Consider the following 13524-nt stretch of genomic DNA (forward strand, 5'->3'; position numbering starts at 1 on the left):
CTCTGGGTGCTGGTGGGAAGGCTGTCTTTTGGGAAGTTTTAGTATTAAGTGGAAAAAGAAGAGGACGGTACTGGCAAAGGAGGAACGTCTAGAAAGTTGTCTCTGACTGGAAGGTGAGAGTATGCTGGTGTGCTGTGAGAATGCTCTAGAATGTTCTAGACTAGAGCTGCAGATGGGATGGAGGAAGAGAGTGGTGGGAGGGGAGTCTGAGAGGGGAAGTGGAAAGGACAGGTGGGGCAGGATGGACCTCTGAGGGGACAAGGCCTGGCTGCAGGGTAGGGAGGAGCAGGTCACTCGTCCTGAGAAGACGTTCCCTTCTCTATTCACCTCCAGGCATCCCATGCCCCTCCCCCCCCACACACACACACAGCCCTGCATCCCCTCCCAGCCCCCCAACTTTTGTTTTGTTTGAGACAGTCTGGGGATGCAACCTGCAGGGAGTGTGGGTGAACGGTGATTTCCAGGTTCACAGCATCACAAGCATTGTGGCAAATACAAGCTGAAGTCAAAGAAAACACACCTGTGTCAATCATTTTATTTTCATTTACATGACACTTTGAAAGATCAGGGATCCAATCTATGCCTCAGAGATAAGTCAGCATGAAGATTCTAAAGGTACAATCATATCTGTCCACAAGGCTTGATTCCTTAAACTGAAATAATAGTTTCTCAAAAATATAAATATACCTGAGAGAATGAAAACGCCAAAGGATGCCAGCAGCATAATGCCCTGGGTGTATGATTCCCGCAGGAAATTGTGCCTCTCCCCTCCCACTACCCACTCCTGGCCCTGACCCTTAAAGACCCTCCAAGAGTTGGACTTTACTTTGGAAGTCCAAGTGAAACAAGAAATTTCTGTCTCTTACAAAGGAAGTATGTCAAGGTTGCTCAACATATTTTCCTAAACATATCAAAGTCGAATGTTAAAAATATTTTCCCAATCACACAATAAGTATAGAAAACATCATTTAGGAGAACCAAAAAGGCGGCAAAGGTAAACACCAGTACTGGCCACCTCCCACAACCACATCAAAATCACAACTAAAATACAGAACAACCACCATTCAGAACCACCTGAAACCTGGCTGACTGGAAGTCCTACAACTAGAGAAGTAAAGAAGAAAGTGCATTGAGACTGGTAGGAGGGGTAGAGGCACAAAACGGGCTGATCCAACATGCACATGTGGCGTATCTTGAATTGGGAGGGATATCTCTAAGACCTCCCATGACAAGCAGTGATCCCAGGCCCACACCAGACCCCAAGTCCAGGGTTCCAAAGCTGGGAAGAGAAGTCCCCATAACTTCAGGCTGTAAAAACCAGTGGGGATTATGGCTGAGTGACATGGAAGCTGCTGGAGTCCCAGGTGTTCCTCTTAAAGGGCCAGCACAAGAACTTACACAGTTCAGCTTCCTCTGAGCTCCAGCACCGGGCAATGGTTTTGGGGACATACAGGGAGGAACTGGGCTGTCTGGCATTGGGGCAGAAACTCAGAGTGGCTTTCTCCCAGACAGGGGTGCTTTCAGAGATCATTGTTTCTGTGCTGGGACCTCCCCTGTAGCAGAGCTGACTGGCAGCCATATCTGAGTTTCCACCAGTGTTTTCCACACTGTTTGCTCTACCCTTGTGATTCCCTGAGACCCCATCCCATCCAATTTTCAGCCCCACCCAACCTGTTTGCAGCTGCTTTTCCATACAAATGGCCTGTCCTGGCTAAGGCTTCAGAATTTGCTAAAATCTCTTAAACAAGCAGCAGCTGGAGTCAGGGTGCCCCAAACCTATCAATAAAAGGCCCAACACTCTCAGCACTACACCAGCCTGCCTTGCCTCACAGCTGGACCTCACTTTGGCACTTCTTAACCCAATATAAATAACAGTCATCTCTCTGTATCTTCTGTTGGGTGGCTCCAGGCAGTGGCTGAATTTGCACCTCCTGGAAGGTCCCAGAGCCAGTCACCTGGTGGACAGCTTCAGACCATAGCATATTACAACTCTACACATCCACAAGGGACGCACTCAAGGGGCTGACTCAGTGAGCACCAAAGCTCCACTGAAGCAAGTCCTGCTCCATAGGGGTGTCTCCTGCACAGAAGCTCTTCCATTGTAGATGCAGCTGGTTCTTACAGCCAATTGGCCTGGAGTCCAATTCCTCCCAGTGATGCCATTCAAGGCTCAACTACAACAAGACTGTGCACCCAGCCCACACAGGGTCACACCTAGAGTGTCCAGCTCAGGTGACTGGGGAGGCTGAGCCACTGGGCCCTACAGTGCTCCTATCATACAAGGCCACTCTATAGATTCCAGGAGACATACCAGCTCTATCTAATACATAGAAACAAACACAGGGAAGCAGCCAAAATGTGGAGACAAAGAAACATGTTACAAATGAAAGAAATGGAAGCAAGCAAGCTATTGGACACAAAGTTCAAAACAATGGTGATAAGATTACTCAAGGATCTTAATGAGAGCTTCAAAGGACAATGAGAACTTCATGGGACTTACTGAGACTTTCAAGGATCTTAGTGAGAATGTCAAAGACATAAAAAAGACCAGTCAGAAATTAAGCACACACTAACTGAAATAAAGAATAATTTACAGGGATTCAACAGTAGAGTAGAGAATTCTGAGAATCAAATCAAGGATTTGGAATATGAGGAAGCAAAAATCACCCAATCAGAAGAGCAAAAAGAAAAAAGAATTCAAAAATATGAAGACAGTGTAAGGAGCCTCTGGGACAACTTCAAATGTACCAACATTCACATTATGGGAGTGCCAGAAGGAGAAGAGAGAGAGAGCAAGATATTGAAAACCTATTTGAAGAAATAATGACAGAAAACTTCCCTTATCTGGGAAGTTTTAAAGAAATAGACTTACAAGTCCAGGAAGCACAGAAGTCCCAAATAAGAGGAACCCAAAGAGGCCCACACCAAGATACATAATAATTAAAATGCCAATGGTTAAAGACAAAGAGAGAATCTTAAAAGAAGCAGCAAGAGAAAAGCAGTTAGTTACCTACAAGGAAGTGCCCATATGACTGTCAGCTGATATCTCAACAAAAACTTTGTAGGTCAGAAGGGAGTGGCAAGAAATATCCAAAGTGACTTACAACCATGATTACTCTACCTAGCAAAGCTATCATTTAGAATTGAAGGTCAGCTAAAGAGCTTCACAGACAAGAAAAAGCTAAAGGAGTTCATCACCACCAAACCAGTATTACATGAAATTTGAAGGGTATTCTTGGAGAAGGAGGAGGAGGAGGAGGAGGAGGAGGAGATAAAAAATATGAACAATAAAATGACAATAAATACATATCTATCAACAATTGAATCTAACAATCAAAATAAATGAACAAGAAATCTAATGAACAAGATAAACTGATAAATAATACAGAATCAGAGACATGGAAACATTGAACAGACTGACGAATCTCAGAGGGGAGGGGGTGGCGGAAAGATTAACCAAAGACCTTATATGCACACATGCATTACCTATGGACACAAACAATAGGGTGATGAAGGCCTGGGGTAGGGCAGGAACTAGGTGGAAGGGGGCAATGGGAGGGAAAAAGAAGGATATCTGTAATTCTTTCAACAATAAAGATTTTTTAAAAATAAATAAAAAAGAAAACATCATGTAAAAAATAATAATATTGTCCAGTTTAGTCCATTCATTGCCAAATTTTCAGGAAGAGTGCAAGTTTATCACGTCTAGCTATAACTTAAAACTAACCAATGTAAGAGCATTATGCTGTTTTAGTAATTTAATGTTTATTAAATATGTGTACCATTATTAATAAATCATAAATACTTATGCCTACTCCCAAAATATGACATAAGAGTTTAGTAGATCCTTCTGAAATACAGGGAAACAATATTTTCAAGTATTATTCAATAACATAAAAATTTACTTTTATTTACTGTCTCTTAGGAAATACAAAATCTGACCACAACATCCCCTTGGCTGACATTAAGTGATTTCTAATCATGCTGGATTGTCCTTGCTTTCTTATTTGACCAGGTATAAACTAAGCCAATTCTCCCCAATCTGGTATTTTCCAAAGTACAACTTAACTAAGGGTCTCATCACCTCTTTGGTTTCTCTCTCTGCGTGGGGACTGAAGGACGGGACCCTTGAGACCCTGGCCTTGCACTGACTTCCCCAGAGCATGTGCGTGGCAGGGTCTCTGGGCCGGGCTGTGTAAATGCCACACTGGCCGTCTACACTCTGCACACATCGGGCACTAACTCCTTAACCCAGAAGAAGGAGGTGGTAGAACAAACCGATAATACAAAACAGTGTGACACCAGATACACTTGGCCCCGGAATTGATTTTTCCATTCAGATTTAAGGTTGATTGTGTCTGACAACCTGTCACCTGTGCCCGTAAGTCCTTGAGCAGATGGTCACACACACTGACTCAGGCAGGATCCCATGTGCATGAGTGTCTGACAGAGCATCTGACAGAGCGTCTGACAGAAATGACCCACCCTGATGGCTCGTAGGTAGAAATATTAGAGCTTGATGCCTAGCCAGGTCTGCAGGGGAACTCAAAGCCAGAGACCAGGAAAGACTGGTCTGCGGCCACCGGGCACATCAGTGGCAGAGGCAAGACTGGGACCCGCTGTGATTCTCGGGCACCCCCACTTCTGATAAGCGGTAGGCACAGTGCCTCCGGAATCTTCTTAGAGGCAAACATCTCCATGGAGCAGCCAGGAAGAACCAGCATCAGCCATTCTAGGGCCAGTTCATCTCTGAGCCACTTAACCAGCCCAGGCCACACGCCAGTGTCTGTCTGGGGAGAGAAGACCAGGGACTCTGCATCCAATTAAAAGCCACAGGAGTGTGTGAGGAAGATAGAAATTCTCCCTGGAAGCCAGCCAGGGCACCCCCGTGCTAAGGATCATAACAACACCCATAACGGTGGGGAGAAAAAAGCTCTTCCAAGGCCTCAGGGACCTGGCAAGGTCATAGGAAGAGAAGGGAAACCAAGATGGAAACACGGGCCTTTGCAAAGCTCCTGCCGACAAGCCAATGGCCCGGCTCCTTCCTAGAGAGACATGGCCTCGTGGACAGCCACCGGGGTGTCTGGCCAGCCCTGCACACTTGGCACGTATGACAAGCTCACGGTGATGGTTCACGCTGAAGGTCAGCGAGGCGAGGCTGTGGGACCCAGGTGTTGGGCCCACACCAGCCTGCATGTTGCTGTGAAGGTATTTTAAACATGCGGTAAACAGAAAATCGGCAGCCTTCAGTAAAGAGTGACATTTAAGCGAGTGGACGTTGAGTCGAGCAGATTACCCTTTATAACATGGATGGGCCTCATCTAACCCGCTGAAGGCTTCAGAGCACAGAGTTTTCCCGAAGACGGAATTGTTCTCAGAACGACAACATAGAAACTCAGCCTGAAGTTCCTGCCTTCAGACTCAAGAACGCAACATCAGCCCGGCTGGCTTGGCTCAGTGGTTGAGCATCGACCTATGTGAACCAGGAGGTCACGGTTCAATTCCCAGTCAGGGCACAAGCCTGGGTTGTGGGCTTGATCCCCAGAAGGGGGTGTACAGGAGGCAGCCGATCAATGATTCTCTCTCATCATTGATGTTTCTATCTCTCCCTCTCCCTTCCTCTCTCTGAAGTCAATAAAAAGTATATATTTTTTAAAAGAATGCAACATCAGCCCTTGTTGGAGACAATTCCTTAAAATCAATGGCGCTCGTCTCCACTTCCTATTGGTTCTATCTCTCCGCAGGTCTCTGACTCACTCTCTGCATCTCGTCTCCGCTTCTCTTCTGCCGCAGGAACCCCAACCTCATGTCCAGCCAGGTCAGAGCTCTCAGAGCCGACCTTAAGTCCGCTCTCTTCTTCCTCCCTCCACCATGGTCAGCCGGCCAGCAAGCCTGAGTGTTTTCTCACTGTTGTACTTACTCCAGGAAAAATTTAAATTTTTACCATTCCTTCCAAAAAAAAGAAAAAAGAAAAGAAAACCAACCACCATGTGATACCAAAAAAATTTGGTTGTGAATTCATTTTTCCACTTATATTTAAGGTTGATTAGGTCTGGTAAGTAAAATCATTTCTAAAATTAATTTAAAACTAATTTTTTGTTTGTCCGTATTCAGACTGGCGTGTGCCCAGCAGCCCTTTGTGGCTCTGGGCCCCACACTGGGGGATGGGAGGGTGAGCGGCTCTGCGGTTTCAGGGCCATTCGGAGAGCAGCGGTCCTTTCCTGGTGTCACCCCTGAAAAGCAGGAAAACGGAGAGGAACTCGAGCATCTAAGTTCCCACAGCCACAGATCCTTCCATTTATTGTCACACGGAGGGTGTAAGCAGCGTTCTCTCCCAGGGACAGAACTGAGAGTTTGCTTCAAAAACACCTCAGTCCATGAAAAAGTTTCCTAATGTTCACATACGGACCTGTGGATCGTGTGCAACCAAAAAAGAAATAAAAATAAGCGGCAATGACAATCTCTAAGAGGCTCGGGAGCTGGTGTCTGAGGGGGTTACAGTTCACTTAATCCTCGTCTCCAGCCCAGCCTTCCGCGAACACCCCTTAGTGAGATCACCTTTAACCCAATGGATCCGTTTCTCCTATCTCCTCCCTCCAGGCCCCACACCAGGACCTGGACAGAGAGAGGAGGCCTGACTGATCGTTACCACCTCCAGGAAAAGAGCTAAAATGCCAGCGCTGATGGGGCAAACGCTGAAAATAAATTCTTTAAAAAAATCATGAGAAAACAAGAACTGCCAAGTGGGAGGGAGCTGTGGAGAAAAGGCAGATACCTTCTCATTGTTCCCAAGAGGCACGGCAGCCACGAAAGGAAACCACACGTGTGAAGCGCTCAGTCCATCACAGAGCCGCCGGGTGCTGGCTCAGGAGCCCGCGGGCACCACCTGGCCTCCCCCTCGCGGCCTGCAGACCCACGCAAAGGGGTGCCGATGACTGAGCGGTGCTCGCCCAGCTCTCGCGTGGAAGGGGCACACCCACATTCGAGATGCTGTTGATCTCTTTCACCTTTTCTCACTCTCTCTGGATTTCCTGCCTGGAAGTTGGCGGTCAGGTGAGTCTCTAAATCACGAGACTGACCGCAGACCATTCCCGCAGCCCGTGTTTCCACCACACCCCACGTAGCACGTGGCGCACGCGTGTTGTGTAATACGTGTGCAGCTGATTGTGCAAAGGTGAGAACAAGTGAGCGCTCGAGCTCCACGCTGCCGCCCCAGCGGCTGAGAACGCTGGGGGCATCTGCAGAAGCAACATCGCCTTGCTCTTCTGACTGCCCCACGACACGGAGCGATCTACACACACTGCCTCAACTGCGACAATAGCCCTGTGAGGTGGGAACCACTACTGTCCCGTTATTCAGATGAGAAAACAGATAAAAAGAAGATAAGTAACACCTGACCATCCGCGTGCAGAGGCAGCTGGCCGGACTGGCCTCAGCCACGCTCACCACACCGAGCCCCATGGCCACACGGACACACACACCAGACGAGGTAGGCATCTAAGCACAGATCCAGCCCTACGGCCCAACCCTTTCCGCTCAGACGCCACCATTGCCTTGGGGGTCAGGGGCAGCCCAGCCTGCTGGACGGCGGCGCGTGGCCCTGGCAACAGCTGGGCTTCGGGAAACGTGCTCAATCCCTGGATTCCCAGCTGAGAAGGAGGCTTTTCCGAACATGACCCCGCACGTCAGAGCAGCCGGGATAAGAGAACACGCCTGCAAGAAGCGGCCGGTCCCCACACACAAATGCTGTGCAAAATAGGATGCAGACCTCGCTTTGCAATTTAACACGGCCGTGACCGTCTTGCAGCAAACACCTGCTCTGAGTTCGGGCCAGAGCTGCATCCAACGTGTCTGTTACACAGCCACGTGAATGGCCCTCCTCTAAACAGGGCCAGGTCATGCATGCTGAAGTACAAGCAGAGGGCGCCCAGCACCACCAGCGCCAGGTACAGCCACCTCAGCTTCGCCGAGGCCATCTGAAAGGCACAAAGTCAAACGGTCAGGCTCAGCCGGCGTAGATCAGTGGTAGAGCATCAACCTATGAACCTGGCAAAGTCAAGTCCAAAAAGTCAACAGGAGGAACCATTCATCCTGCGACCAGCAGCAAGACGGCCTTGCACGTCACGTGACGGTGGCTGAATGGGCAGAGACCGCTGCAGAGAAGTGCCTCGCTTTCACGCCACCCTGAAGAGCAGGCCGCACAGTCCTCCGGGGAGAAGGACGCTGCAGGTTGAACTCCACACCACAAAACAGCTGCTTCTTGGCCACACGAGAAATTCGAAGAAGATGAGCTTGGGTCAGGATTGGGGAACAGACACGGGGAGACCGGCCCTCTGGACCAGGGCTCATCCAGCGACCAGTGTCCCGGGGGGGTCCTTGAAAGCAACTTAACCCAAATGCACCTGGATTCCCAGAAAAGCTCCAGAACCCTTCCCTGGCCGAGCCTCGCGCCCACTGGCCTCCCGTTTGAACCTAGAGACCTAACGTGCAGATGGAGTGCGTCTGGAGCAGACAGAACGCCACCGGTGGCTCAGGACACGTGCCATGCTCCTGGGGAGGTCAGCTGTGTGGCCAGGTCTGCACACGGGCCAGGCCCTGCGGTGGTGTCTGAGTAAAACGTGTGCACACTGATGTGTCCGGAGCGGCCATTTCTCAGGGCCTGAGCTGCAGCCACTGCAGGCCAGCGTCTGGGATGAGCTGGGTGCCAGACTGCTAACAGGGACTCACCCAGAAGACAGCTGGGGGGCAGGGGGGTGTTCACCCCAGCGTTAGCACTACAGAGCACAAGGGTCAGGAGTTGAGGAGGAGATACTCCGACATGGACAGAGGGTGCCATCAGCGAGACTGCACTCCGAGCCTCCTCACCACGTCCTCTCCCAAGGGAGGGCTGGGTCGCACAGGAGGGGGGCAGGAGGGACTGGATTCTGATGGCCTTCGAGTTTCCTCCCTGCTCCGGAGTGTGTTGGCCGTGAGCCCGAGGGCAAGTTCCCGGACCTCCCTAAGCCACCGTTTCCTCCTGTGTCAATGGGAATGGCAGCAGCCCCACCTCACCTGGATGCTGGCCCCCAACCTGAGAAGACACAGGTGCGCATGGAACACCTGGTGCAAGGGTGTATGGACGCAGGAGGTAGAATCTGCTATGGCTCGGACACTAACTCCAAATGAATCGGCGGTTTCATTCGAGCTTGCATTCTAGTTCAAATTTGGAAAACTGGTATTACGGTTCCCCTCCCTCCTCCCCTCCCCTCTCCTTCCTCGCCCTCCATGCCTCGCCCCCTCCCGAGCCCCTGACCGTCCTCAGCGAGGCTGTCCAGAGATGGTTCACAAACATCCCCGCGGGTTGTCTGCTGCGGGTCCAGATGCGCCGCTCACTCGGCTGGACACGCCTCTCCCTCGGAGTCCTCCAGGGCCTTCCAGTAGATCAGCATCTTCTGGGGCTGCACGTGGTGGCAGGCCACGATCCTCCGGAAGCGGCAGATGGAGAAGCTCAGGCCGCCCGGGAAGAAGGTCTGCTCGGAGTGCAGCTCCTCCAGGCCGATGCGCAGCTTGGCCAGGCAGAGCCCCACGAACACGTCCTCCAGCTTGAGGAAGGGGATGCTCTCCGAGACGTTGTACACCTGGCTGGCCACGTCGCCCGAGAACACGTAGGCAGTGCCCGAGCAGAAGGGCGGGTACTTGTCCCACGGGTACTCGTACCTGCTGACGAACCACTTGCTGCGCTTCTCGCGGATGGGGAGATCGTGCATCTTCAGGAAGCCGGTGACGAACCGGGTCGTGCGGTTCTTCCGCACCAGCAGCTCCACCAGGTAGGAGACATTCACGAACATGTCGGAGTCCGTCTTCATCACGAAGGCCGCCTGCGGGCAGAAGTGGTGGACCCACTCGATGCCCATCATGGTCTTCAGGGTCAAGTTCAGGTACACGTCCAGGAAGTCCTTCTGGATGATGTCGCGGTGCCGCCGGCCCTCCTGGGCCACCGCACGGGCCGCGGCCTCGCTGGGGGTGGTGCCCAGGAGGAAGACCATCTCAGTCCGTTTCCCATGCACGACCCTCTCCCTGCCCCACGTCTTCCGGATGGCCGTGCGCGCAGACAGCTGCTCGTGGGAGGACGTCACCAGCAGGACCAGGAAGGGGGGGTCCCGCCGGCAGTCCACGGCGGGGAGCTGGAGGAACCTCCCGCTGTCCTTCTTGAAAATGAATGGGCCTCCTCTAAACAGGGCCAGGTCGTGCATGCTGAAGTACAAGCAGAGGGCGCCCAGCACCACCAGCGCCAGGTACAGCCACCTCAGCTTCACCGAGGCCATCTGAAAGGCACAAAGTCAAACGGTCAGGCCCGGCCAGCGTGGCTCAGTGGTAGAGCATCGACCTATGAACCTGGAGGTCACCTTTCGATTCCCGGTCAAGGGCACATGCCCGGGTTGTGGGCTCGATCTCCAGTAGGGGGCTTGCAGGAGGCAGCCAGACGATGATTCTCCCTCATCATTGATGTTTCTATCTCTCTCTCCCTCTCCCCTCCTCTCTAAAATCAATCAAAAAAAATTTTTTTAATTAAATGGTCAGACCTCGGGAGCAGGAGGGCACGTTCACTTTACCCAGGAGTCTGGGACGGGGGACAGGTTGGTGTTTTAGAAGCTCCGGAATCTCGCCGTACACAGGACGGAAGCCGGGGCTCAATAGCGACACAGACGGCTGCGGGGTCATTCGCTCCACAGTAAGTGATGAGGACCAGGGAGTGGACACTGGTCCCCAGGCCGGCCAGCCCTTCACGCGGGAGGCTCAGGGTTCTTAACTAGAAGGATATGTGGCCACATCGCTCACCAGCTCCCTCCAGCTCTGCCCTTCTCTGAGCCACGGGAAGTCCAGCTGCAGAGCCTGTAAGGATGGAGACCACGTGCTCCCAATCTAAATGCCAGGAACACCCTTCTTCTCTGCTGGACTTAGCACCATGTTATCCTCCCAGAAATAAAAAGACCGGTTTTCTGATTTGCACAACTTCCTTGAAACGCCACACCCTACCAGAGGAGGTGGTTATTTTATTGTTCCAGGTTACTTTTTTTAAAATGTATTTTTATTGATTTCAGAGAGGAAAGAAAAGGGAGATAGAAACATCAATGGGGAGAGAGAATCACTGATCGGCTGCGACCTGCACGCCCCCCACTGGGGGTTGAGCCTGCAACCCGGGCATGTACTCTGACTGGGGATCGAACTGTGACCTCCTGGTTCCTAGGTCGATGTTCAAGGGGCTGTTCTAGGGGCTGTACTTTATAAAGGCACCTGTCTGATTCTGTCATCTTTTATCCATCCATCTCTGTGTGTTCTCAACAAATCCAGGATGATCTATGCTAATGTCAACATTAAGAAAGCAAATAACTCACGTTTTCCTGGATAAGATGAACCTGTGGTTTGAAAGCTAAGCCACAGGGTAGATTCCAAGAGGAAATTTGTTACAAACTGTGGTCAGCATAGGCTGTTCTCCACTCTTGGGCTCTGGCTTGTTTCTTTACCCAAAATGGTCCCCTTTCCCAGGAATCACTATAAGGAAAAAAAAAACAAAACAGCGTCATTCAAATCACACGTGCCTCATGGGCAGCTCTTCACCAGCTGCTGTGCTCAGGGTTTGCTCTAGTGTCACCCTACCACCTGCCTCTGTAACCTTGGCAGAATGTTAGAGCCAAGGCTCACTTTTCTCATCTGTAAAATGGGTCCAATGGAGACAAATTCCACCACACGGTTCCCCTGTCAACAACAATAACATCATGCAAGTACCCGCGCATCCTTTAGGACAACACCCGGAGCTCTGTAAGGAGACCTAAGTCAGTTACAGTCCAACTTCTCATGTTCATATCGAACTGCTCTACAGAGTGTGGCTGATGCTTAACACACTTCACAGGGGGAAGAAATCCATCAATTCTCCACTCAGGGTCCGTGTCTTCAAAACGTCCTCCCAGGTGAGAGGGGCCGGGAAGAAAAGAAAATGGCCGAGTGAAATGAAGAAAGGGTTGGTTGTGCTGATAGCAAATGAGGACCTCAAACTTTTATTCAGTTAAAGTTTTGTTCCAAATATATCCAAGTATGTTCGGAAAAGAAGTGGAACCATGAGGGAGCTTTCCAGAAGCAGCTAACTCTCAGGAGGCCGATGTGGTCCAGTTCCTGTCCTTCTCACCTCCCCCCGCCCCCCAGGACTCCCCTCCAGCCAGAGCCCCCACGCTGTCAGAGGAATCGCTGCCCAAGAGGAGGAGGAGTCTGAGCTGGCCTTCGCAGGATGCTGACAATTCTATTCTCTCTTTCTTCCTTTGTGAGCTTATCTATTTGCAGGCCTAGGATGTGTTTTAGAGAGAAACATAAAAACCCAATGCAGCCGAGCTGGCCTGGCTCAGTGGTTGAGCATCATCCTATGAACCAGGTCATGGTTCAATTCTCGGTCAGGGCACATGCCCAGTTTGAGGGCTCTATCCCCAGTGGGTGTGTGTGTGTGTGTGTGTGTGTGTGGCGGGGGTGGGGGGGGGTAGGAGGCAGCCAATCAATGATTCTCTCTCATCATTGATGTCTCTATCTCTCTCTCTCTCCCTTCCTTTCTGAAATCAAATATTTTTAAATGCAAGAGAAAGGTGATATTCCTCTATTCTGCTTCCTGTCTCAGACACATTGCCGTCCAGGGGGCTACTTCAGTAGTAAACCTAAGTTCTTGTGCCCCAGTGCACCCTTTCTCAGGGCCCTTCACCAGGGCCTCAGTTCCCCGGGGTAGATGTGCAGCTCACTGCTGCACTGGTCTCTCGCTGGACACCAAATGGCACCCAGGAGGCAGAGCCGGTGGCAGGGCCCCAATGGGCCAAAGCTCCCTGCGTTGCTGTTTTTTATGTGAATTGGAACCTTCTTCCTACTGACAGTGCAGTGGCTGAGAAACCACTCTGCAGACATCACAGCTCACAAACCATTTGCAAAGCATCAGCATCTTTGAATGAGTCTATGTCGTGGGCCATGAGGATCTGATCCCACCTTCCAGTGGAGGTCGATTCAGGAGCTCTCCCAGAACCAAAGGGGGCATGTAGGGAGCGGCTATAGGATTAAGCCTTGGACTGACCTGTGGCAGGGCCACAAACAAGTCCCAGCCTGGAGGGCAGAGCTCTCCTAGCATTAATGAAGCCTGACCCTGTAGCCTCCCTACCTCCTTCCTAAGTAGCTCATGGGCTGTGGGAGGTGCAGCAAGTGTTGCCAAAACAAGAACCTGTATACATGTTAATCCACCCTTGTTTTCATCAGACTGTATAAAATAAACGCCCTGTATCGGCTCTGGGTCCCTGTCTCTCCATCAGAGGACAGCTGTCCCCGGCCCCAGCTTTTTCCTTCTGTCTCTGTCTATTTCTTCCTTTCATTCCTCAATCCCCAGCAGCCCTTACTCAGGAACTGGACTGTGCTCTAGCAGCGCTGGACACGGAAAAGAGAGAAATATTTATATTTGGCTCCCGGATCCAGGGACCTGAGTACAGGGGGACTCTCAAAAGTCAGAGGAGGGGTCACTCTGAG

The 13524-nt window shown here is 51.0% G+C and overlaps 1 protein-coding gene across 1 annotated transcript in view; it reads right to left on the reverse strand.

Moving 5' to 3' along the window:
- Positions 1-9314: 9314 nt before the first annotated feature.
- Positions 9315-13524, reverse strand: part of B3GALT5 (beta-1,3-galactosyltransferase 5) — a 63796-nt gene continuing 59586 nt past the window's right edge. Inside the window, exons 2-3 of the mRNA XM_070407178.1 lie at positions 11376-11532; positions 9315-10304 (exon numbers count right to left, since the gene is read on the reverse strand). Of these exons, the coding sequence (XP_070263279.1) occupies positions 9369-10304 (936 nt within the window). The 5' untranslated portion in view covers positions 11376-11532 and the 3' untranslated portion in view covers positions 9315-9368. The remainder of the gene's footprint in view (positions 10305-11375; positions 11533-13524) is intronic.

The sequence above is a fragment of the Myotis yumanensis genome, unplaced genomic scaffold (genome assembly GCF_028538775.1).
Source record: "Myotis yumanensis isolate MYYU_CA2020_CCGP unplaced genomic scaffold, mMyoYum1.0.hap1 SCAF_2, whole genome shotgun sequence".
Lineage (NCBI taxonomy): Eukaryota > Metazoa > Chordata > Mammalia > Chiroptera > Vespertilionidae > Myotis > Myotis yumanensis.